Source organism: Camelus bactrianus, chromosome 11 (genome assembly GCF_048773025.1).
Source record: "Camelus bactrianus isolate YW-2024 breed Bactrian camel chromosome 11, ASM4877302v1, whole genome shotgun sequence".
In the NCBI taxonomy this organism is placed as follows: Eukaryota; Metazoa; Chordata; class Mammalia; order Artiodactyla; family Camelidae; genus Camelus; species Camelus bactrianus.
In genome coordinates, this window is record NC_133549.1 from 8,671,267 (window position 1) to 8,697,479 (window position 26,213).

The window sequence follows — 26,213 nt, forward strand, 5'->3', positions numbered from 1 at the left end:
GCCAGCCAGAGATGTGTGAGGTGTGCCCTTCACAGCAGCGCCAGGTTGGATGCTCAGATGAGCTGGGGCCATCCCAGGGGGAGAGAGGAGTGTGTGCAGGGGCTGGTGTAGCTCCGTTTACCATAGATGCTGCAATGTGAGGGCTTCTGCAGGCTCATTTTTAATTCTTATTTTATTCCTCTTCCCATTTCCCTAAAAATTGGTTGAATTTCCATATGTATCCTTCAAGGACTTCCTCATACATATGGAGCAGAACTGAGTTTCACTAGGTTTGATGATATGTTACAATTAGCTTTATTACAAATAGCAGCTGATGTCTTGGTCATAGAAGTAAAGCAAAAATCTAGTTTGTAAGAGTAGTTGCTATAAAAATGTCATTTAATAACAGAATTCATTTTGATTGTAAAACAAAGCCGTTCTTTAAGTTGATTTTTATGAGGGCAAAAGAATAGCCATGTTTAGTATTAAAAGATCACTCACATATGACCTTGTGCAAGAGACTGGAAATGAAATAATTTGACCCTGATTCCTCGACTTCATGTATTGCACACATTTTTGTCAGCCATCTCTCAGATATTAGTCATGATTATGCATTTATATAACAGCTTTCTTCCAAGATTGAAGCTAAATTGCAGCATCTTACTGAGGACTGCAATCTATGAGCATGAATTAAAGACAGCACACTGCTCAGTCATCCGCCTTCCTTTTTCTCCTTCCTTTTAAAACAAATTCAATAAACTTGAAACCCAAGCAAGCACTGGAAACGCAAGTTGCCCTTTGGTCCCTAGGACTCAAGGCTCACGTTCCTTTCATTCAAAACGTAACTTCAGGACCTTTAACTTCCATGAGTCTCCATTCAAGATTACTTGGCTTGTACTGTTCAGGCAACTGCAGCCTTTGAGACACCAAAGCCCGAGGTTCAGGTGAACCTCCAGTGACTTGCAGGGAACAGCGGTTGGGATGGAAGACAAGAGCAGGTGTTCATGATGTTTTGCTGTAGACGGTAATATCCCACCTTTATGATTTCTAAGCAGGTTGGAAAGAGGTGTAACCTCTTACTTCACCACCTTGAGAATGGCAGCGCGGCACCTTGCCCATGTAGATTTTGCAGAGGGCGACTGCTAGAGTTTTTCTGTGGACTCTGGAATGTCTAGGGAGAGGCACTGTCTTCGTCAGCGTGGTGGATTGGGGTGACTTACCCCAACACTCAAAAGTGGAACTCACCGTCTTCCTGTGTTCTTGCCAGACTCCCACCAGTTGGCTTCACAGGTTGACCTTGCTCAAGTCAGTAGTACTATATGCACTCTTAATTAGCGGGAAACTTGACAGATGTCTTGACTCAAATGACATTTTTCAGGATAAAGGGTCTTACGTCCCTGACTGATCACTGGAGCCCACGGGAGAGCACTCAGGAGATGACCTTGCGGGGAGCCATGATGCTGGTTTAAAGGAGGGACCGTGGTAACTGAGACCACACGTGACTTGTACAGGGTGGACCCTCAGGTCTTCCCTTGACTGTGACTTTTCCTTAGTTCGCTTTTTGCTTTTCTCAGACTCATAAAAAAGTAATACGTGACCATGATTCTTGATTATGTAATCATCTTTTCAAATGCCTGTTCAGATTATATATGAGGCATTTTTAATCTATTAAAATTCATTTGTTGCCCATGCATCGTGCAAGTGATTCCATGTATGCAAACTGGTTAGCGACGTATCTGGGTCTGTCCAAGAAGCTGGCAAGCTACATACAGAGACAGAGCGTATGGGTGTGATACCGTATGGTATGTGTTGGTTAACCAGAAGCCACATGCTTGAGACTGGACCCTTCTGACCCAGGCTGGGTGCTAAATAGACAGGGTCACCAGGGATGTGCCTCAGGGTAGACAGCTCTGCATCGGGGTCTGTGGGCCGTGATGCTGCCTCAGCGCTGAGCATCCCTTCTCACCATCTCCTCTCGGCCCAACAGAGGGTGTTCGGAGCTCTGCCGGATCCCCATGGTGGAGTACAAACTCGACAGCGAGGGCACTCCCTGCGAGTACAAGACCCCCTTCCGGAGGAACACCACGTGGCACCGGGTGCCCACGCCCGCCCTGCAGCCGCTGCCCAGGGCCTCCCCGGTCCCCGGCACGCCCGACCGGCTGCAGTGCCAGCCGCTGCTCCCGCAGAACCAGGCCGCCATCCCCCGCAGCACCTCCTTCGACCGGAAGCTGCCCGACGGCACGAGGTAACGCTGGTGCCGGTTCCTCAAGGACTGCCCTGGGGAAACTGCAGTGAGAACTTCAGATCGTTGGGGGCACTTCGATGGCCCTCGTCATTTCTTAGTTAGCTTGTTCTGACCAACCTGGCAGGCAGGGCGTCTGGACAGAGACCCCCGATGCTGTGGTGCCTGGGGTCTGCCCCTCTCCTGGCCCAGCGAGGGTGCTGATGGCTGATGGCAGGTCCTCCCCACGGACTCCGCCCCCCAGGGCCGTGGCTGTCGCTCTCCACCGCCACCCTCCTGCCAACTCGCTCTCCAAACCATCTTGGGAAAGAGACCCCACAAACCATCCTGCAGGCGTCTCTAGACAAATGTAAATACTTCTGAGGATAAATCAAACAAAATTGCAAAATCCGTGATTAGCTCCTCACATGCTCCTCTCGGTAGTAAGAGGTCCCAAGATCATTAGCATTTCTTTGCTTTTCTCTCTGATTTTAAGCAAAGTCAGTTGCCTTTAAAATTAAACATTTTCCCCCTGAGAGAATGCACTCAAAGCTCAATCCCCAAAAAATATAATAAAAATAAAACCTAAGTCCACTAGTGTGAGAAGTGGTGGGAATTTGGGGGCTGAGTAATTGGCACAGGTAGTTTTAAGTGAACAAAATAGTAAATTTGTCGCATTGTTGTTGTTGACTTACACTCCTGCTGTGTTAGCTTCCACGTAACTTACAGGCCATACAGACACCGTGCGTTTCCTCAGAGTGTCTGGTCAGGCTCTGGTCTAGGAGGTCATATGTTGATTGTCAGCAGGTGTTTCTAGTATCGTCACCTTGTCCTGTTACTGGGCCTCTCTCAGCCTCCAATTTTCTTTTCTTTTTTTTTTTTTTTTAATTTTTATTGAAGCAGAGTCAGTTTACAATGTAGCGTCAACGTCTGGTGTACGGCATCATGTTTCAGTCATACGTGTACATACATGTATTGGTTTTCAGATTCTTTTTCATTATAGGTTCCTAGCAGGACCTTGTTGTTTATCTCTTTTATATATAGTAGTTTGTGTCGGCTAATCTGAAACTCCCTGGCTTCCAGTGTTCTCATCTGAAAAATAAACCTGGCAATAAAAGAGACCTCCACAGGGCATTTTGAAGCCTGAGTCAATCAACAGGTGTCAACTGCTTAGAACTGTGCCTGGCATGAGAGGAAGCCTATATAGGTGTTAATAAATAGTTAATAAGATTAAAATATACGGTCTTTTCCTCTGCTCCAGTTTATTCTTAAAATGAGCACAGGAGTGGTGTTACATCAATTTGGCATTAAATCATCTTTATTTTAATTTAGCTTTTTTATTTTGGTGGGGTAATTAGGTTTATTCTTTCATTCATTCATTCATTCATCCATTCATTTATTTAATGGAGGTACTGAGGATTGGCCCTAGGAGCTCGTGCATGCTAAGCACGCACTCTACCATTTGAGCTACACCCTCCCCCTAAATTGACATTAAAGCATCTTGACTCTGCATCTCCTTTATCAAAGGTCTGCTGAGTTTATCAGCTTCCCATATTCAGAGAAATGCCTATAGTCGGTAGCCCAGGTGATAGGAGTGGCATGGGAAGGAAAGGGGTCCTCAGAACCTCCCTTAGTAATGGAGAATTTAGCAAATTGTAGCAACGGGTTCTGATAGCAGAAGGGAAACTTGGCAAGCACGTCTTCATCAAGCGAGTTCTCACGAGTGTTCCTTGTGTCTGTGCGTCTGAAATAAGTCAGCTTGCATTCCATAGATGTGTGAAAATAAATGCTTTGCCAAATTTAGAGTTTTCTCTCTGCATCCGTTTTAAATATAGAACCAAAACGTGCCTTGCATTCAGTTTCACAGAACACGTAGTAGCGATGTTTCCATAATTCTGTATTTTGGGAGGGTTCTACTGCTGTTCCTCCTGTTTCACTCGATTCAGCATCTGCGCTTTAAATCTTTAGACAGCGTGGCCTTGCTCCTGCCACGTCTCTTTCGTGCAATAAATCACCAACCATAAACCACCTGAAATCTCACGGCCTCGCCCATCCTTCGTTTATTTGTCCAGGATTTATTCCATTTCACATTGCAGTGTGTGTTTCTCCCTTTCCTTTGTCATTGTGAAAATGAATATATTTATAAAACAAGCCAGGCCGAGATGCTGACACCCCCCAGATCCCTCAGTGCCCTGTTAATGATTCTGGTCAACATTTCAGAAGTTCGCCCAGCAACCAGTCCTCCTCCAGCGACCCGGGACCCGGCGGGAGCGGACCCTGGAGACCGCAAGTTGGCTATGACGGGTACGGCTCAATTTTACCCGTCTGGGGCCCCTGGGCAGGGGGGCTTATCTCTGGGGCTCATTCAGAAGCACTTACTGTGCACCTGCTGAACACAAAGCCATGGCGGGGACAGAAACTTGCAGACAGGTCTTTGATAAACTGCTTGTCCAGGGTGGGCAGCTCATCATTTCTAGTGAGCTAGCCCTCATTTGTCTATATTCTGAGCTTGTCTGTTTTCTTTCTCTCTTTTTAATAAAGGAGAGTCTTTCTGAATATGTGAAAATTAAGGATCTGGGGATCTGTGGGTGGTGGCCCTTTAGAGGTTCCCTTTTGTTTAAACTGCTGACAAAGAATAAATTCACAGCCTCCCTTGAAAGCGCTTTTTCTCCGAAACCCAGCTCAGAATCGGAGAAGGCGGGTTTAGCATCGACACGTTTTCTCGGCCTCTTGTTAGAGAAGAGTGGACGCTTGCCCCCAACACTGGGTGGGCCAGTCCGTGTGTGTCCAGGAGCTGGTGCCTCAGGCTGCGCCTGAGGATGCCTGCGAACGGGGTCGCAGAATTGATGGATACAGTAGCTCAGGGGAAACGCACCTGCGCTCCGGGGAGGAGAGGGCTCTGGCAGTGGAGTCCTGCTCTCTCCTGGCAGCAGTGTTGGTGCGTCGTTGCAACTGAGTCTCACGTCTGCCCCTCAAAGGAGCTGAGTGCCCTGATTTAGACGAGGGAAGGGCCAGGTCAGCCGAGGAGGACTTTGCCTGGGACTCTCCTTCCCTCTGGTTTAGGCTGAGAAATACCCTCCCCCTCCAGACATGGGGTTCTTAAAAGTTGTACATAAAGACGTTTTTCTCAATTTCATTGCATTTTCAAAGTAGAGGGGAGCTTTTTTCATATCCATGGGAAAACCATTTCTGGCTTTTTCTGCCAACCAGGATCTGGAACTGGGATTCTGTGAGTAAGGACCTCTTGGTGATGCGAATAAATCTTCTGCAGTTTCTCAGGGAGGAGTATATTGTCATAGTTGGAGTTCTCATAAAACCAAGTCCACTTGGGTGTAGTCTAGAGCTGATCAATCTGATTTTCTTCCCTTAAAAACTTTGATACAAAGACGTATTTATCGGTGCACGTGTTCTCAGCAGAAGAAAACCAGCAACAGCACAAGCAGGGAGCCCGCCCTCAGCCTGTCAGGGACGAGCCGTCTGACCCCGGACAGCCCTTCCACCTCCTGGCAGCCGCCTTCTTTATCTGTAAATGGTGCCAGCCCAGTGCCTCTATTGACCCAGGGGTGAGATGAGAGCCCCCAGTTCCAGATGCTCTAAGCCTCTCCGGCAGGGCTGGGCCGACAGACCCACCTCCATCTGCCAGGACACAGCCTCTGATCACGGGTCCTGGGCCTGCCCCTCTGGGGACCGGCGCACACGGGGGAAACTAGCAGGGCGGGCAAGGCAGGGCTCAGCTCTGTTTCCTTTCCAGGTGCCAGTCTCCCCTGCTGCTCGAGCACCAGGGCTCCGGGCCTCTGGAATGTGAAGGGGCCAGGGAGCGGGAAGACGCCCTGGAAGGAAGCAGACACCTGGGTAAGAAGGACCTCGCCCCTCCCTCCTGCCCCACCGCCCATCGCTCATTTACTCCTCCACTCACTCGGCGCGTATCTGCCGAGCGCCTTCAAGCCACCCACCTGGGTGGGCCCTGGACCTCCCAGCATCACTGGGGACGTGGTCACGCTGGCTGTGGTTTCAGTGCCTGGGAATTGGAGCATTAACTTCATGGTGGTGGTGGTTCTGCCTGCTCTTGGGACATATCTGTTATTAAGACCAAAAGGTTCTGGAACCACAGTCCTGTTCGCTTTCACCTAACCTTCCTTTGGTTTCCTGCATTTCTTTGCTCTTTTGTTAACACTCAAAGCGAGATGCCCAAGTCTCCTCTCTTTGTGTGACAGAAACCAAGTGGCATGGCCCATCCTCCAAAGTCCTGAGTTCCTATAAAGAAAGAGCCCTGCAGAAAGACGGAGGCTGCAAAGACTCCCCCAATAAGCTTTCTCATGTAAGTCCTTTCATCAAAAACAAACGCTCATTCAGCCGTTCTGACCGGTTTATTAGCACTGTTGCCAGGGATTCTCAGGGGCGTGTCATTTAAAGCACAAGGCTCTTGGGTGAAGTAAGAAAAAAATAACTAAACAAAAAGTTTAAGTATTTTTTTTCTCCTTGATTTGTAAAGAACCTCGAAGAAAGGTCCTACAGTAGATTACTTGGCATAGCCAAGATTGTAGCCTCGGCCTTCGATCCTTGATGTTTTTAATCTGTTAACTATTATCCACCTGTGGACATAACACAGCAGCGGAAACTGAGAAGTGGGGTGTGTGGTCAGAGATGCCCCGCCTGGAACTGGCCACTCCATATGCAGCTGCAGGCGATGCCTGGTTAGTAACAGCCACAGCTGATACTAACACACAGCAGGATCCACACGACACCCAAGTGGTTTGATTCACATTTTGCGAAAACCCTACAGGGTGAGCCAGCCGTGTGGGTGATGGTAGCTCAGTGAAACTTACTTTCTGGTTAAAGGTGAAAACAGGGATTGCGGTTGTTGGCCAGTAAAGCCAACATTATAAAGTAGCTTGTTTTTCAGAATTTGCAGGCATTTTATAAGCTCCTGACCCGAGTTGTTCCTCTCCTCCTCCACATGTGGTTGGCGAGCTTTACAGCTGAGCGTTCCAGGCTAACACGTGTGGCGTCCCTCTCTTCACCGTGTGCCGACCCCGCCGGCCTCACCTCACTAATTGATTCCACTTGCACAGGGAGGCTGGGGGTGGGAGTGAACTTGAGAAGACGGATGTGTGATCCAAAGGGCAGGGGGGCTTGCTTAGGGATCCAGTAAGATGGAAGGAAGGAAGGAAAGGCCAAACCACTGGAAAACAGATCAGGGCTGGACCAGCTCTCACGACGTCACAGCCCCTTACCGATGTTTCCGGTCTTGTTAGTCTCCCCGGGCTGAGCAGAGGGGCCGTGTCTATGCAGGCATATCAGACACGGACTTTTGCCCCGTTCTCTCGGCTCTGTCTCCCAGGGACCTCAGAGCCTTCCCGTTTACTCTCAAGAGCGCCCCCTCTCATCAGCCCCGGGGCTGCGCTGACTTGGGCTCTCGGAGAGACAGCTCGTGCACACGCTGTGCTTTGTGGCTGCAGTGGCCTTCTGTACGTAGTAGCTTGTTGGGTCCACATGCTAGTCACTGGGCTCCAAGTCATAAGCACAGAGCGGGGCTGGGTGACTGGCCGAAGTCCCACCACTGTGATCCCAACCCGCATCTCTGCCCCAAACCCAGGGCTGACACTGTCATTCGTCATAGGAGCATTTTCTGGACAAAAGGCTGCCCTCCCTTTTCTGTTAATTTCCCACGTGCTTTCCCAGCTTCTGTAACCTCCATTGATTGTCTCCTTGTTGGTGACACCGTGGCAGGAGTTTTGTGCGTCACGTACAGAGAGTTGAGCAAAGACTTAAAAAGATACCCCTTTAACTGGAATTGTGGGATGAATCATGACTCAGGGACTTTTACATAAAACCAAGATTTTTTTTTAAACGTGTTCCAAGTTTTTTGTTTTATTTACTTTTTTTTTTTTTTTTTTTTGGTGGAGGAGGTATTTAGGTTAATTTATTTATTCTTGGAGGAGGGACTGGGGATTGAACCCAGGACCTCAGACACGCCAAGCATGTGCTCTACCACTTGAGCTATACCCTCCCCCTAAAACCAGGATTTCTTTTAAAGTAAATGCTTGCATTGCCTTACATGGAGGAGTGAGTAGGAAGGGTTTGGGTGAAATCCTCTGGTATATAACTTTGTGAGTCTGGGTGATAATCAGCAAAGTATGGGGTCTGTTTGAAGCCTTCCCACTTCTCCTTCCTCTCCAGATTGGAGATAAGAGCTGCTCCAGCCACTCCAGCAGCAACACACTCTCCAGTAACACCTCCAGCAACAGCGATGACAAGCACTTTGGGTCTGGGGACCTGATGGACCCCGAGTTGCTGGGGCTGACCTACATCAAGGGGGCCTCCACGGACAGCGGCATTGACACAGCCCCATGCGTGCCCGCTGCCGTCCTCGGCCCCCTGCACCTGGCGGGCGGCAGGGCCCTGGTCCACGGCCGGGCAGAGCAGTGGGCTGACGCCGCCGGCATCCCGGGGCCCGATGACGAGCAGGCCAAGATGTATGCGGTCCACGGCTACGCGCCTGTCTCTGCCGGCGGTGCTGCCGACGGCAGCATGGGGGACCTCAGCGAGATCTCCTCCCATTCCAGGTAAGGGCCTCCCTGCACCACTGGCCAGCACCCGCGTGGGGTACCCGGGCACCTGGGCGCCACCCCTGCTGGGGTGGTGGGGGCAGGGGCCTGAAGTGGGAACGAATGCCCCTGAGATCACTGTCACCAGTTGCCAGGCCATCTGACTTCAGAGGAGATGCCTGTTTCCAAAGTCTATTCTGAAATTTGCACAGTAAGAAGTCCCTTGTCGGTGACAGTCACTTCCTTTCTCTTTAAATCTGAGAGAACACTCAACAGAGATGCTAATTGCTCCCGTCAGGCCTCTCATCTCTCTCCCAGTCCAATCTGTCGTCTCAAAGTCTCGAAGTTTTTAGGAGAGGCGGTGGCAACCTAGACGGTGCTCAGGTGACAGTGAATGGTAACGCGGGGTGGCCGCTGTGTCGTCTGTGTGACGCCCAGTGATAAAGGCACAGGCCCGAGCCCGGTCCTCCCCTGTTCCACGGGCCCCCTTCGAGGACTATGTCTGACAAGGCAGATATGTTCAGACTGACACTCCGTTTTTTAAAAAAAATAAAGTCTAGCTAATTTGAAAGGAATTTTGTTCTAATTGTAGATGTTTAACATGTGGCATTAAAACACCTTCCCCCGGGCCCAGTCCTCAACCCCAAAGTGGGGGCAACCTCAGTCACACTCAGGGACACCAGACCCACCGCCAGCAACCACGTGGTTCAGGGGAGGTAGACAGATAAGGTGTTTTATTTGTTTTATTTTGTTGTTTAATTTTGCAAATACAGTGTCTGCAACATGCAAAGACGCAGAGATGAGTTAGTTTACTGTGTTTCCTCTTTTCCTCTGAAATCTATAAAAAGTCCATTTTTAATATCATTCGTAATTTTAGGCTTTTTTTATTTACTTCCTCCACTGAATTACTTCCTTTATACATAAGGTTTTCAGCCAGGGTACGTGCTAATCAGAGATTTCAGAACAAGATTATATTCCAAGGAGCTTATTGCCCAAGCAACCCTGTGGTAAACTCTTGCAGTAGCAACAACTTGTGACTAACTCTTTCATACATCACTTAAAAAAACATTAACTACATGTGAATAATGCTTAACTCGTATCAGGCCCTGTTCTTACTGCTTCACGGGTAGTAACTCAGATAACCTTCAGAGCAACCCTCCAGAGGTGGAGAGTGTTACATCCACACTACAGGTGAGAAAACTGAGATTAGTGAACTTGCCCGGGGCCTCCCAGTGCCAAGGGCGGAGCTGGCATCGGGCCCCAGGCAGCCTGGCTGCAGGGCCCCGGGCCACACCTGTGCGTCAGGCTGGCTGACAGTGCCGCTTACCTGCCTTCCGAAACTCTGACATTAGACGTGTCATCGAAGCATTTAAAACTTTAAATACTTGTAAAGTAGTTCCTGGTCTCTATTTTGACTCATTTTTCATGAAACATTATATTGTTGGTTTTCCTGAATTAAAAAAAAAAGATCTTTAGGTTTTTGTATTTCTGGGGATGGTCATACAGCAATTACGCTCCTAAGCGTACACCCCAGTAAACCCCTACACAGGTGGGGCTGTAAGTCCTTCTGGTCTTAGCCGAACCACTAACTTTTAAGATTTTTTGCTGTTTTTAGGGATTCTGTCTTTTAAATGTTATTTTGTGTCACATGATAATACAACGAGCAGCCGTATGACTGTACTGGATGAAGCACTGTGCTGGCAGAGGCCCCCTGTGTCCTGTCCAATCACCAGCCTTCTCTTCCCCCTCCAGGTGGCCACTGATAACCGTTGGCGTTCGTGATAACCGTCCTCTCCCTTTTCTCTACAGCTTCCATGCTGATTTATACATTCCCAAACATACATTTATACTATTCGTTTTCACCTGTTTATGAACTCTTAGAAAACGCAGTCACGCCTGACGCATCCTGTGTGACTTTGTCCACATGAGGTTTGTAAAATTCACCCCAGTTGTCTGTGGCCTCAGCTCATTCGTTCCTGGAGTTTCCTTTTTAATTATTATTTTACCGCTTTTGTTAATTGGCCATCATTCCACTGCTGATGATTCAGGATGCCAGCCGCGGGGAGCTGTTAGGATCAGCACTCCTGTCCGTGTTGCTGTCTGTTTCCAGCTGTCCCCTTGCAGGGGTTTATCTGGGGCGTATGCTTAGGAGCGGAATTGCTGGGTCTTGTGCTGGGCGAGCGCACACCTTTACAGGTCATGCCCAGACGGTTTTCCAAACTGCTGTGCACACTTTCACCCTCAGCAGCAGGAGGAGGACCCATCGCCCCAGATGCTGGCCGTCCAGCATCACATGCTCCCATCTTGGCCCGTCTGGTGAGCATGCCAGGATATTCTGCTCTAGTTTGCACTGTCATCTCCCTGGTGACGGCTGAGATTGAGTTCCCTCTCTTGTGTTTCTTCACCATTTGAGTTTCTTTTCTTTTGTGGCATCAGTTGGAGTCGGATCCCAATTTTCTATTAGATCTCCCCTGGCCGTGTTTTTTAACATCCTTCTGGCCACAGGCATACAACTTGCACATGAACACCCTCGGCCTATGGGGAGCAGGGCCTTCTAAGAAGGCTCGCAGCACAAAGACAGCCTCTCGGCCTCTCTCTGCCCGATTTTGCTCGCGGAGCGGGCCAGGAGTCCAGTGCCGCAGCTGAGTCGGGCCGCCGGCCAGCGCGGCTGGGATCTGATTGTCCTGCCTTCAGCTTCTGTCTCTCTTTCTCCCCAGTGGTTCCCACCACTCAGGAAGCCCTTCCGCTCACTGTTCTAAAACCAGCGGCTCTCTGGATACTTCCAAAGTCTACATCGTGTCGCACAGCAGCGGTCAGCAGATCCCCGGGTCCAAGCCTTACCACAGGCAAGGGGCGCTGAACAAGTATGTCATCGGCTGGAAGAAGTCGGAAGGCAGCCCTCCGCCCGACGAGCCGGGAGTGGCCAAGTGTCCCGGGTAAGGCGGCGGCGGGCGGCTCCCCTCGCGGCAGCCCTGGGCGTCCGGGGCGTTGGCTTAGCAGATGTATTTTTCCCCCAAGCAGAAATCGATGTTCTCCAAAAGAATACTCTAGAAACAGATTTGTAAAACTCTTTCAAGATTGGCTTGTATCTTTCTCTTTAAACGTTTTCTCTTTCCTTGATGTTTTCATGTAAGACTGAAAGACATCTCTGTTTCTCCTTGTTTTTATATTTGGAAAGCTGTGTGCAAAGGAAAAGTCACAGTAATGTGCTATTGATGGCAGGAGTGTAGATTCTGTAAATAAATGAGGTCCAGGATAGTCTTAATTCCCACAGAGCCTGTGTCTGTGTGTGTGTGTGTGTGTGTGTGTGTGTGTGTGTGTGTTTCCTAAAGTTGCTGTGTACGTGACATCATGAAAGAAAAAGTGTTTTACCTAATTTTAACATGACTTGATTTCCCTTTCAGGGGTCAGGTTTTGCGAGGGGTAGGGAGAGGGGAGGAAAAAAGAAAGGGGTAAAAACACTGATAACTCATTCTGTAACGTGAGTTAAAACTCTGAGGACGTGTCTTTGAAGAGACAAGTAAAGAGATCACATTTCAGGGACGCAGAGCAAGGCTGGGCAGGGCTGTGCAGCTGAGGGTTTGCTTACTTTCTGGAAGGACAGCTGTAAAAAACCCTCACGTGCACTAAAGTATGAGGTCGTCTGTTTTTTGCTGCAACTGCATGTGTCGATAGCGTCGTCAGATGTCGGGGGACACGGGGGCTGCCGGGGCTTTCAGAGAGCTCTTTGAGATTTTAACTTAGCCCGTGAACTAGTATCACTTTTTTCCCTTAAAAAAATGACCCCACTTCTTAAATATGTCTGACAGAACACTGTCTCCTAAATTAAAAATAATTTTGGTGCTGAAATTGAACATGGAACCTGTCTGTTAAAAAATAAATAAAACCGTCTTGCTGATGATTGCAAACGAATCATCGAGAGGAATTTTATTGAGATCACTAGACGTTTTTGATCGTTAAATGCGCATGTTCTCGCGATCATGTCAGTATTTCTGTGTGATCGCGTCTTCTCAGTGCTTCACTACAGGTCCACCCCGAGCCCCTACGTCCGTGAGTTATTTGTACAAGTGCTTCGCACATCAGTGTAAGGCTGTGCTTTGGGTCAGGGCTCCCTCGAAGACCTCGGAAAGGGGGAAGGAGCTCATGTGGATACTTATCACCAGAGAGCCCCCAGCATCTGTGCATTTTAATGCTGTGTAGTGACACTGACTTTTGGGGGAGGGGGGGAGGTAATCAGGTTTATTTATTTATTTGTTTATTTTTAATGGAGGGACTGGGGATTGAACCCAGGACCTCGTGCATGCTAAGCACGTGCTCTACCACTGAGCTATACCCTCCCCACCTCCCTTCTTCTCTATTTATAATCTTGTTAAACTCTAGTATTTTCAGGGAAACTGCTCAGCACAGCATAAGTAATCCTTCCTGATTTGTCCCATACCTGCTTCCACGCCCTAGCTCACCCACCCCGACCTCTCAACTTCCTTCCAACCAACTTTATTTTTACTGCCCCAGTGGGTGGTTCTGTCTCAGGCCTCTGTGCCTGCGTTCATGTGGTTCCCTCTGCCCAAATGCTGTTCCCGGCTGTCTGGGCCAGCATTCTCCCAAGCTGGGCCCTTCTTTACACCTCTGTCCCAACACTTCGCACACAGTGACTGCCCACTCTCTTGTTCATGCTTGCACGTACACATGCGTGCACACACACACGCCCCAGACCAGGGTCCTCCGGGAGTACCACATCCTGCTCACCTCTGCACTCCCTCATGACTGGCACAGAGTAGACCCTCAGAGCATCCTTACTGACATTTGGCAATTTTAATAAAATCACTAAGTTAGCAGAAAAGGCTGACAATTTTTATTCAAACACATAGGGAAACTGGACGAGCACATGTCTTAGTATTTCTAGGTATTATCTTTTTATCCAAGGAGCTACTGATGAGACCTGGGTTTGGTTTGGTTTGTTCCCCCCCACACACATCTTTCCCAAAGCACATAGGGCCTGGAACCCTTGAGCCCTCCTAACCCCAGATCTCAGGACCCACAGCGGGCCCTTCCTGACCTTCCTTGTCCCAAAACCTCCATGGTTGGTTTTCCCACCTGGCTTTTGCCCAACCCCCACAACCCCTTCAGGTCTCGGGTTCTTCCTTAGCACCCATTTGCATGTCCTGCCGTCCTACCAGCCACTCAGATCTTCAGTCACGTGTAAACGTTTTCCAAAGCTTCCTCCCCATTTGCTGCGTCCATGTTGTTGGCGTGGCTGGGCTGTGCAGGAGACCTGACCTACGGCAGGAACAAAGCATGAGCCGTAGCGATTTTCAGATAAATCCTTCTCAGTCTGGAGCTTGTCTGTGTGAGTGTCGTGTCCCAATCATTTCCCCATGGGCCGTCTCACTATGACAGGATAGCCTTGCACTTGACATAGGGCCGTCTCGGTGACACGGGACAGTCACACACAGGTCATCCTCTGGTCTGCACCCTGGGCTGGGGACTCGTGCAGCATCACGTTTCTGGTTCGTGTGGCAAAGACCGTCCACCTCTGCTGACAGTGCGGCCTCTGGTTCTCCACCCACCGTGTCTTCAGGAATGTTCCAGACCTCGGATTGCACATGCAGACAAAACCATCTGAAAATGACTCCCCAGTTTTCTCCCCTGAAAAGAGCTGAAAAGAATAATTCAGCCAGACGGTCTCTGGTTGTCCATAAATACATTTTTATTTATTGGTAATTAAGGGGTGCAGCTGCTTTACTTACCCTCCCAGCTTTGCAAAATTGCTGATAATAAAAATGCTTGGTGCACCCCCGGATCGATTCCTCTTCACCGTCAGGCTCCCTGGGGTCCATCCCTCCATATTGCTGGGGTGGATGGTGGGGGGCGCGGTGGTCCAGCCGTAAGAGAAAGGCTCTTTTAAGTTCCTAAGACACACAGCGTTCCTTCAAAGAACACAGGATCCTCTCTGATGAATTATTGAAACTGCGTTTTCTGACACAGATTAGGAAAGGGGAAACGCAGCCTTATTTTTTAAAGTTGGCTGTTTTTTTTCTCACCCAGAGCTTGCGGGATCTGATTTTAACTCTGCAGGCGAGCTCGTTTCACAAAGTAAAGTGGCCCAGGGGTCTGGAGCACGTGGAGGAAAAGTACCCCATTAAATGCTAACGAGCCGTGTGTCTGTCTAGGTGGTCGCTGGAACCGGTTACTGGATTTTAATTCTTCAGGCTACAGGCGCCTTACTCGTCCCAATTTCCCGTCTGGTTTGTCTCCACAGGCTGTTCGGGGAGCTGGGGCTCCTGACCCCGGCAGTGCAGCCGCAGGCGGCGGCGGTGGGAGACGCCGTCGCGGAAACCCAGCACGTTCTGTCGAAGGAGGACTTCCTGAAACTGATGCTCCCTGACAGCCCCTTAGCGGAGGAGGGGAGAAGAAAGGTTAGCCACTCTGCCGGGGTTTGCAAGTTGCCGGAAAAGCCTAAAGGGGTGAGAGGGCTTCCGGAATTCTCCCACCTGTGGTGTCTCTCCTGATCCTGCCGACGGCGCCATGCCTGGTTGGCCGTTCTCACTGTTACTTCACCAGGGAGTGAAGTGAGGTCAGAAAGAACAGCTTTGTAGATGGACAGCAAGAGCTCGAGTCAGGCAGGCCTGGCCTCAGTCAACGGCGTGATCTTGTGCACGTGACTTAACCTCTTGGCCCAATGCCATCCTCTGAAAAAAGGAGGCAGTGAGACGTGCACTCTGTAGGGTTCTAGCGAAGATAGGAAACAGCCTCGCACAGTACCTGGGCTGAACAGGTGATCGGGAACAGCAGCTGTGAAAATTCACACCCCCTGACTCTTGCTCCAGAATTCTCCCAAGGATAGTGTTCTCCAAGCCACCCCACTCAGATGTAGTCCCGTTCCAGAAACAGGATGGAGTTTAGAGCCTCTGCTGCCTGCCGGGTGTTATAAATAGGATGGAACTTGCACGGTGCTGTGTAAATCTGTCCTCACTCACGGGGGAGGTTCCACACACCAGGAGCACAAACCTCACGTGGTCAGGGCCACACCTTCATCATGACGGCGCCGTCCCTTGCTTCTGGTCGATTACTTAACCGTCCTTCCTAGTTTTAGTGTTATTATTTGTTATTACAGTCTCTTATTTTATTTTTTATTGATGTATACTTGATTTGCAATGTTAGTTTCAGGTGTACAGCAAAGCGATTCAGTTATACATACACATACATATACACACATACACACACATATTTTCAGATTTTTTTCCATCATAGCTTATTATAAGAAACTGCATATAGTTCCCTGGACTATACAGTAGGTCCTTATTGTTTATCTATTTTATTTTTATTGTAGTCTCTTAAACCACTTTGTTATGTAATGGAAAGTATGAAGAGGGACTTACAGGTCAGCTAGCCCAGTCTCTCTTTTTGCAAGTAACTAAGGCCCCAAATGGTGAAAGGCGACATTCACGTAAATATTTGGTGGCCAGGTTGGCTGTGGAACGCGGACGTTCTCCCTGCTAACTCAGCGCCCTCTTGTCCAAACGAAAAGGGAAGAAAAAAGTCAGGCATTGTCATACTGACTGTGATAGGAGCAAACTCAAGTCTTTGTGCTTCTCTCCCCTGTAGCAAAGCAATGGACCTGCTATGGACCTAATTGTGTTCTTAGAATAACACTCTGATTAGATGCTACCTCAAAGCTGCTTTAATCTAACGGGTTTGTAATCCTGTTCTGGAGAGCCTGCTGGTCGTGTGTGAAGAGGGAATCCCAGAACTCGATCAGAATGGGCCTTTTTTTTTTTTTTAAACTTGTATCAAATCATGTAGATGTTACTGTATAAGCCTGGGTGCAGACGGTTTTCCAAAAGTGCAAATAGCTTTTCTTTTAATAGGAAGGAACTTCTCCTGGACTTTTTTTTTTTTCTTCTAAGACAAATCGCCTTCTTTTCAGAGTGTAAACTTAACTTTGTAGTTTGCACACACCCTGGGCCCCATTCATCAGTTGGACAGATGACAGAATGGAAGGAACTCATACAATAGACGTATTTTTAGCCTTCGGGCTGCATTCAACAGGAGTAAATAGCCATTTCTATATTTGCCTGATGCAAACATTCTGGCTTTTACTATTATTTATGTGAAAGGAATGCGGTTCAGGATTTTTAGAAGAAGGAGTTGGAAATTCAGATTTTATTTAATTTTTCTTGAGTTTTTGACCCCTTGCTTCTTCAGTGAGGCTTTTCCTTCCCCTGTCTGGGATTGACCACACAATAATTTTCATGGTTTCTTTAAATCTGGTTAAGATAGATTACTATAACTCAATTTTCAACTGTGATAGGCTTTTGTGAGTGATACTTTAAAGTATGTAGACAGTAAGATTTGGCTGGACTGACCCTGTCTCTCTTGAACCCACTCATACTGCCTAGAAAGCTGCATTGCTCAAAATTTATTATTATTATTATTATTATTATTATTATTATTATTATTATTATTATTATTATTATTATTATTAATTGTTACCTCAATTAGCTCAAACCTTACATGTAGTTGATTGGTAGAGAAATTACCTAATATTAAAATGCAGTTGTTTCAAATGAGAATCAAGTCCACACTGGGTGTAGTTTTGAATAACTGTTGCCTGAAAGAACAACCTTTTATATTTCCAGAAGCCACCACTGCTCTAAGGTTACGGGAGTTCCACTTAACATTTCAGAATTAATAAAGCTGTGCATGTGTAATTCACGGTCATATGTCACGGGGTGTCAGGGGAAGACATTCAAGTCCAGTCAGTGCAGGAAGCGCAAGAAGTGCGTTTGCCTGGGTGAGCAGCACGCCTGCTCTGGCTCTCCCGAGCTCAGGCTGCCGGTGCCTGCCTGCCCTGGGACCCACCTGCTCTCGGCTTTCTAACGTCTGTTTCCCCCGCTCCCCGTGTACGCCCCTAGTTTTCGTTCTATGGGAACCTGTCCCCCCGGCGCTCGCTGTACCGCACCCTCTCTGACGAAAGCGTCTGCAGCAATCGGAGGGGGTCCTCCTTCGGCAGCTCGCGGAGCTCCATCCTGGACCAGGCCCTGCCCAACGACATCCTGTTCAGCACCACCCCGCCCTACCACAGCACGCTGCCCCCCCGGACCCACCCGGCGCCCAGCATGGGGAGCCTGCGGGGTAAGTACCCCCGGGCTGCACAGCGCCTGCCTCGCAGGCCCTCCGAGGGTCTCCCAGCGGGGCGTTTATTTGTTAAACGATGTATCATTTGGCGGTCTGTTTTCTTTCTTTTTCTTTTTTTCATTTTTTTTAGAAATTCTTAAGTGCAGTAAAAGCCCCAAAGTGGATATTTTTTTAAGTTAAGTGCTACCAAGCAATTTTGCAGAAAATTGAAAAACCCATATTAAACAGTTTTATCCAGTGAAATTGTGACCCTTCTACTATAGCTCAGCTATTACATCCATAAAGAAAAAAAAGTGTCTAAAACTGGATTTTATAAAGAGAAAATGGTGGCAGGGGTTAGGTTTTCCGGTGGGCAGCGCAAACAAGAAGGGAGGCTGGTTTTCTAGCCTTCTGTGTCTGCTTCTTCTCGACCTTCAACACGTGGTGGTGGGGATTGTGGCAGGTGGGTATCGGACACCTGGTCACCCGCAGGAGCATCACGTCCTCGGGTCGTCATTTGGATTCTCTGTGTCCAGTCCTCTCCAATTTCCTAGCCACGGGTTGACTGGTTAATTTCTAGATGATTTTCCTTCACATCCTAAAATCTTTCATTTTTACATAGTATTAGTTCTTTATTATCATGTCTGTGTTGAAGGGTGATTTTTTTTCCGACATTAGTTAGCTGTATTTCCTTTGTTCATAGTTAATTTCTATTGTACAGGAAGAATGAGAATTTAATCAGAAATACGTTCACTGTCAGGTTTTTTTTTTTTAATTTCATCTTAGAAAGCATTATCTTTAGAACCAATTTGAACGTCATAATACACATAGAAGTCCCAGGCTAAATGAAATAAAAGTTCTAATAATGTTTCTAATGTTTAACATAATTGGAAATGAACCTAGTCTCATAAAATTCTTAATGTCTTTCTTTACGTAACATAATATGCTGTCTGTTATAAAAAGTCCATTTGCCCAAATTGGAGAAACCTTTATACTCCCTCTTGAAAAAGGTATGAGAGGTCAGACGAGCATATTCTAATACCCCAATATTTCTCCAAATGGTTTTCCTTTTTTGTAAATAGGTAACTTTAATGGCCTCTTAAAAGCTTTCCTGGAACCAGTAAAACTTTATTTTCTTGCCAATGTTACATCTTTCACTTAAAATGCTGAGATGTGACTGTGAAATCCATGGCATATACATTAGTAGAGGTCTTACGTTCTTACACTGACTTACTTCCATGTGAAACACAGACAGTTGACCCTTGCACAACACAAGTTTGAACTGCACGGATCGACTTATACGTACTACATGGTCCACGGTTGGTTGAATCGGGGGTGTGGAACCTCAGATAGGAGGAACCTTGGATACAGGGGGGCCAACTGTAAAGTTAAATGCAGCTTTTCACCTGCAGGGGAGGTCAGTTCCCCTAACCCCTGTGTTGTTCGAGGGTCAACTGTATATTCTGTTTTTTAGCTTCAATTTTTTTTTCCTTAATAAACATTATTTAGAATCATTTTAGGTTCACACCAGAATTCAGCAGAAAGCACACAGATTTCCCACATGACCCCTGTCCCCACACAGGCACAGTCTCCCCCAAGGTCAGCGTGCCTCACCACCGTGCTACGTTTCTTAGAGCCACTGACACATCCTTATCACCCAGAGGCCATAGTTTACGTTAGGGGTCACTCTTGGTGCCGTACATTCTCTGGATTTGGACAAATGCATCATGATGTGTGTTTGCCATTGTATCATACAGAATATTTTCATTTCCCTAAAAACCCTCTGTACTTCACCTGTTCATCCCTCCCTCTCCCTAACCCCCGGTAATCACTGGTCCTTTTACTGTCGGCATGGTTTTGTCTTTTCCAAAATGTCATATAGTTGCAACATACAATATAGCCTTTGCAGATTGGCCTCTTAAATGATTCACTTAGTAAAATGCATTTAATATTCCACCATGTCTTTCCATGCTTGACAGCCCATTTCTTTTCAATGCTGGCTAATATTCCATTGTCTGGATGTACCAATTTATTTGTCCTTTTACATATTAGAGGGCTGTATCCTTTGATTCTTAGTATGTTCAAAGTATAAAGGCACTGTTGGAAACAGGCATGTATACTATTCACTCTCTGGGTTTAAACTGTCTTTCTTGCCTTCGTTGTTTGTTTCTCTAGGAAGAGCAGTAAGAATGGTCTTTGCTGTCTGCTCTTCTCCAGTAAAGCCTTCTTATTTGGCAATGTGAATCCTCCAATCTCTAAACTTCACAACCTACTCAGAAAAAATTCTCTGGATTTGATGGATAACATGACAAAATGGAAATAAGGGATCTGGAAATACTTTGAATTAATGTGTCTCCCCCCCAAACCTTCTGATTCTCTCCGCCCTGCCCAAGGATTTGGTTGTCCATGGGGGACGCACGCCCCTGGGACCCCTGACTCCCACACTCGCCTGTGTGGTTATGGCTCCTGTATCTACTCAAGGCAGATTTCAATCATCCTTTGCCTCCTGTGGTTTCTGCTGGTTCAGCAGGGCCCTTGTGAGACGATCCCGCTTCCTGAGTAGTTTGAGAGTCTGACATGGAAACAAACCAGAGTTGATCTGTGGGTGCTCCTGCCAAGCAGACATCTGTGAGTGAGAAATGAGGGCTATGTGGGGTCGTCCAGGTATTTCCCTTGGTTTATAGGAGACTTAGCTTCACATTAAAACTTGGAGTGGTTAGTTCTTCCCGAGTGTGCAGCACTGGGTGATTAAATAGCTTTGTGGGAGGAGCAAGGACACACAGGGGGTCTTCTGAAGTTAAAGCCTCGGTGTTAGCAAGGCTTTAACTGACCTTCCACTGGTAGAGACTCATTCGGATCTCATTCCTAATTTGGAGCGATGATGGTGCCGGGAAGGGCTGGAAGCCCGTCTTTTCACAGCGAATCTCAGAAGACCGCATCACCACACCCTTTCTGCATGGAATTATCCCATCCCAGGTTTCTCATCCAGATGGTTTTCGCTCTTACGTGTCTCAAATTTGCACCTGTCTCAGAATCTTGCTTCTCCTGGGAGCAGGATCTTAATCCACCCTCGGGAGACAGCTACTTAGCAAACGCATTTTGCGCGTGACTCATGTCACGATCATGTGTATTTCCTGTGAAGTCCCTCAGTGTGCTGCGTCATGATGTCCTTGACTCAGAGGTACAAAAATACGACTGGCTTGAGCAACTGAAAATAATCGTGAACGGTTTCTGCATTGCATTTGAGGCCTTGATTTCCATCATTGGATTCCAGAGTAGAATTTCTGTAGTGGCCCAGGTAGGGGGGGAAAAATGGGGCAGGCCATTTTGACCCCCAATTCACAGACCAGAAAACCAATGATATTGACTAGTATGCCAGCATCCTTCTTCTCCATGACCACGTGGGCACCTGGCTTCATTCAGTGCAGTCCAACCATTGGCAGGTTTATAGCATGTTTCAAGAGAATCCCTGATTTTTTATGGCATGGAGATCAACACTCTCCAAGGAACGGAGGAAATCTTACACAGATAGACTAACAAGAGTTCTGAAGTTCTGAAAAATAAAAACAGAGTATTAGGTTGTATGTGTTCACAAATCTATAGTTGTGACCTAGGCCCCCACAAAGGATGCCCCTGGAAGTTTAAATGTGGGGTGGTGGGGGCTAGAATAAATTTTAAAAATTAGTACTTTCCTTATAATTTAGCACCCACACGAGATGCCACGGACTCCAGTGCAGACGCCCCAGAAGGGTCACCCTGGCTTCAGCCGGCACCATCAGAGGCAGGGTTTCCTCTGACTCGGTGTCGCATCTCTTCCTCTTTTTCCCGATATTCTTGGTCTTCCCTGTAATAAACGTCCATCGGTTTCTGGAGAGTCACTGGGAGACCTCAGCTCTCTGACCACCAGGAAGTGCTGTCAGGAAGGCTCCTGGGCCTTTACAACAACAGCAGGGAAGTCAGATCGATCAGGACGGGCCCCGGGGTTTCAGGGTCGGGGTAAACAAACAGGAAGCTGCAGGATGCACGTGGGGCCCGAAGAGCGGAGGCCCGGGCAGCAGTGCCTGCAGGCGAGCCGCCCCGTGGGATCTGTGAGTCCCCTTCTACCCTGGAATGGCCAGAGGAGCCGTGTGGGCGCCTGTAACACTGGCCTGGGAGACCAGACCTTGAAGTAACAGGCTCTTATTCCCAAGTCATGCCTCTCTTTCCCCAGCTGGAAAATTCAGAAAATACTCCCCCGGCTGCCAGGGTGCACATGTGCCTGACCCAGGCCCCCAGACCGGCACCGACAGGACTCACCTGCTCCTTGATGGTTTTCAAGGACAGAGCTTGCGTCTTATTGTTCATTCCGTCCATCCCTGGGTGCTAATACAGTACCTGGTGGTCCCTGGAATACAGAGGATGCTGAGGAAGCAATCTGGGTAATTGCAGGAGTGACACCTCAAAGTAATAGGAAGGATTCTGGGTGGTTTGGAGTCTTAGACCAAACGAAAAAGGGTGGGGGGGGTGATTTTTTCCCAGTTGTATGATTTTTCCAAGCAATAATTCAGAGAGGAGTTTCGATGGCTCTTACTTCATTTAAGGTGACAGTCGTTGACACTAGGCTCCTCCTGCTTACTGAAGGATGATGGATTTGGCCTTCAATCCATGCTTTCTTGAAGCTTTTCTCCCAGATCTGTGCCCTTCCTTAAGCGGCTGCTTCTCCTTTGTGTCCTGGCAGCTGTCACCTCCTCGGATTGGCCTTCCCCCAAACCGCCGCCAGCCTCTGCAGGCACATCTCCCTGTGTGGTTTTCTTTGAGAGACCTGTTTACTCATTTATTCTCTTTCCCTGTCGTGTGTGATGTAAGCTTTGTGAGAGGAGGGGTCTTGTCCGTCTTACCCGCTGCTTGGCCCCATCACAAGCATGCAGTCGGCGTTTAATAAACACACCACTGATGGCTGAGTGGATTTTACTCTAAACGCACTCCTGAGAAAGGGCATCTTCTCCAGCTTACCAGTCACCTTTGCTGGCTCCACAGCATTAAATAAACACGAAAGTCCCATTGACAACTGGGGAAGACAGGTCATCGTTTGTAAGAAAGAAGAAATATCGCAAACGGCATCCCTTCTTTGGCTCCCTGGTCCTCCAGAAAAGTTGGAGGAAGTTGGAAGGATGCCCAAGGCCTGCTCCTGGCTGTGACACTCGACCTTCCCGTATCGCAGAGTCCTCAGTGCCACTTTGAGCTGTGTACAGGGCAGCAGGTGGAGATGCCTGCGGAGTTGTTGGCCTGCCCTGCTATACGGGTAGCAGGGTCCCCTTCGCTGCCACCTCACTGCCTGGACAGCAGCTTCCCGGCTACCACGATTCAGATTCGTGCCACAGCTCATGGAACTTCAGGGTGCTCAGAATCATCAAAGTTCTGATCATTAACCCAAGACGGTCAGATGTCCCTTGTCAATACCCCGTGGGGTGTTTGGGGAAGGTGGCTTTTGGAGCCCACAGCCGGAGGAGGGACAGGAAGGAGGAGGGGACAAGGGACTTGAGCCCAGCCCTCCTTTCTGGCCGCATTTTCCCCTCGTGCCCTGTTAGTTTCCTCTCTGTCTCCTCCCGTTGGAGGCGGTCAGGGTGCTGACTGGTGGTGCTGGGGGAGCAGGTGGACAGAGCGTGTCTCAGGGTTGATTTTAGGCTTTAAGATGCCAGAAGCTCGAGGGAAGGATTATTTGTTTGTAAAGGCAAAGAAAAATCCGCAAGCTGGCATATCTTAGCAAAACACGACCAAGAGTGTACTTCCTGTGTAAACGTCCATTTAGGTGAATTGCCCCCCACTGTTTTCCTCTCCAGGGAGGGAAGGAGAGGCAGAGGGTGAGGGGCTGGCCTGGGGCACCCATCACGGAGCTGCGACACACTCTCTTCCTGAACAGAAGGGAAGTCAGTGGCAAAAGTAATTGCCACCGACTCAAATAACGTCTCTACACTTGGCACAGAAAACCTGTGTTAAAAAGCAAAGCAGCCGATGTATCTGGGAGACAGGACGTGATTGGCACGTGGTTGAGGATTCCTGGGCCTCCTGACCTTTCTGCCCACGGGCTGAACCTTAAACTTGTGGGTCATGGCAGGACCTGGGGAGGTTCGTCCTGTGAAGGATGTCAGGAGGGTGGGTGTCAGTGTCCTTCCAGGCCACGTCACAAGTGCGCTGTGTCCTAGCCCAGACACCAGCGTCTCGCGGCCACCCCAAAGGATGGGGGAGCAAAAATCACAAGTGCATTTGGTTAATTACGTCCCTTACTTAATTGCAGGCTCAGACAGCCAGGCGGTCATCGCTTTGATTGGTTTAATTAGTTAGATGTGTCCGCAGCAGCTGCACGCCACGTTTTGGGCAGGTTCGAAAAAGGCACGTTAGAGAAAGTCCAGTTGAGGCCTTCAGAAAATTTGCCCTCAGATGCCAAATGAGTCTTTTAACAACCAGTACTATCAATGACGTAAACATTTCAGGTCCTTTACCCAGAGTTTAAAGAGAAGAAGAAAAATGTAAAAGGTTCACTCGTCCAGTCAAAGGATGACTTGCAAACGTTCGGTGTGGAATGGGGAGAAATTTCTGGTTCAGCCAGAGATCAAGCCAGCTTATGAAGTCCAAAATGTAATCCAGCCACCATTTTTGTGTACAGCATGGAAAAATACTGTTCCCGCTCACTCCCGTCTGTTAACAAAGAAAACAAAGTGAGTCTTTCTGCATTTTTGTAATAGACGGATATTCGAGGCACCCAGAATATGCGGCACTCAGCTTAGATAACTGTGTTCGTTGGGAAGTTTTTTAAACCACCAGGAGAGAGAGCAAACCAAACCCTTTCTACAGTAGAGGCTTACGACACTCGTCACATGGGGGGGTCACCCCAAGGAAAGCAGGGCGCGGTCCTGCAGCTGGGCAGACACAGGCCGTGCCCTCGGGAGAAGCCTGCCCCTGGGAGGCGCACCTCTGCTTTTTGGGTACGTGCGAAGGCGCAGTCCTCATCCTCACGCCCGGCCCCGCCTGCCGGCCAGCCTCTGAATGAACCTGGGGGTCTTGGCCCTTCCACGGAGCTTGTTTCTCCGGCGGTGTGTCTCTGGGTAACCGCGGTGGGGTGTCTCCCTCTTTACTGGGGCAGGAGATCTTTTAGGAGAAGCTCGCTGTGCCCCTCCGGTACCCGTGCTGTGATCTGACTGATGCTCTGGTTCTGTTTCTGTTTAGATGAGTTCTGGTTCTCCGATGGGTCCATATCGGATAAGTCCAAGTGCGCAGATCCTGGCCTGATGCCCCTTCCGGACACGGCCACAGGGTTAGATTGGTCCCACCTCGTGGACGCTGCCCGGGCGTTTGAAGGTAAAGACCCCAGCCTCCTCCAGGGCGGGGGGAGGCAATGCAGGGGTCATCCTGGTCCTTGGGTGGATGCTCTGCGCGTCTTCGAGGAGGAGGAACACACGGGGCGGCTTGAGCCGAGACTGAAGGCATTTCCTTAGGGAGACTCAGACATTTCTCGAAATAAACATGGGGCAGAGGATCCCAAACCCGATTCCACGTCAGGCACCAGGTGTGACCTAGCAGGAGCCCCTTTTCCTCTTCCACCTCTGTTTTCTTTCCTGGAATGTGGATCCAGGATGCAGATCATGTCTTTCCTCCCTGTGTGATGAGGTGAGGGAGGAGGGGAAGGCCCTTCACAGGTCCTGAGCTGCCCTGCTTGGCAGGACAAGCCCAGGCCTGGGCGTCTGGTGGCTGGAGGTCCATGCAGACTCCGCGTGGCCTGCTTGACCCAGCAGGGCTCCCTGTCCGGACCTCGGCTCCCTCCTCCTGCCGGCGGTCAGGGTCGGGGCGGGGCTGGCTCATGCCCAGGGCCCTCCTGCTGCCTCCCACCGCATCTGGTGCTATGAGTGTTAGAAGGGAGGCTGCTCCATAGGAAAAAGCTTTTCTCCAGCTCGCAGACCTAGAGGGCCACCACCAAGGGGGATGCTTGCCTTGTGGGCATCCTTGGGACCTGACGTGGGTATAGGGGACCCCGGGGACCTGGCTTGTGACCCTCTTGCCATTTGCTGCTACACTCTTCCCACAACTGCAGCCTCTGCTCCTGGGTGACCAGCAGGAACCCTACGATGGGGGCAGGCTAGATTTAGGGCCCTGTTTGAGAATCTGCCCTGTGTCTGGGTCAGGGCATCCCAGAGGGGCTCTGTGTTCACAGCCACCCCACAGGGAGGGGCAGGCGCCCCTAAAGTCAGGCTGCTGCAGCAGGTGGAGGGCTGCTGCCCTGACAGCCTCACTAACGGGCCTCCCCGGCTCAACAGGCCTGCGGTGGGTGTCTCCCGTAAGTTGGTATAGATGCCAGCGGATGAGAGACGTTTGGT

At 49.0% G+C, this 26,213-nt stretch overlaps 1 protein-coding gene across 4 annotated transcripts in view; it reads left to right on the forward strand.

Moving 5' to 3' along the window:
* Window positions 1-26,213, forward strand: part of SIPA1L2 (signal induced proliferation associated 1 like 2) — a 194,053-nt gene that overhangs the window by 154,591 nt on the left and 13,249 nt on the right. For 3 of the 4 annotated variants that reach the window (XM_074373151.1, XM_074373152.1, XM_074373153.1), the window contains exons 10-18: window positions 1,967-2,224; window positions 4,421-4,504; window positions 5,952-6,052; window positions 6,415-6,518; window positions 8,381-8,766; window positions 11,466-11,684; window positions 15,008-15,164; window positions 17,664-17,883; window positions 25,069-25,200. In XM_074373151.1, coding sequence (XP_074229252.1) covers window positions 1,967-2,224; window positions 4,421-4,504; window positions 5,952-6,052; window positions 6,415-6,518; window positions 8,381-8,766; window positions 11,466-11,684; window positions 15,008-15,164; window positions 17,664-17,883; window positions 25,069-25,200 — 1,661 coding nt within the window. The remainder of the gene's footprint in view (window positions 1-1,966; window positions 2,225-4,420; window positions 4,505-5,951; window positions 6,053-6,414; window positions 6,519-8,380; window positions 8,767-11,465; window positions 11,685-15,007; window positions 15,165-17,663; window positions 17,884-25,068; window positions 25,201-26,213) is intronic. The other variant, XM_074373155.1, reaches the window with a different exon arrangement.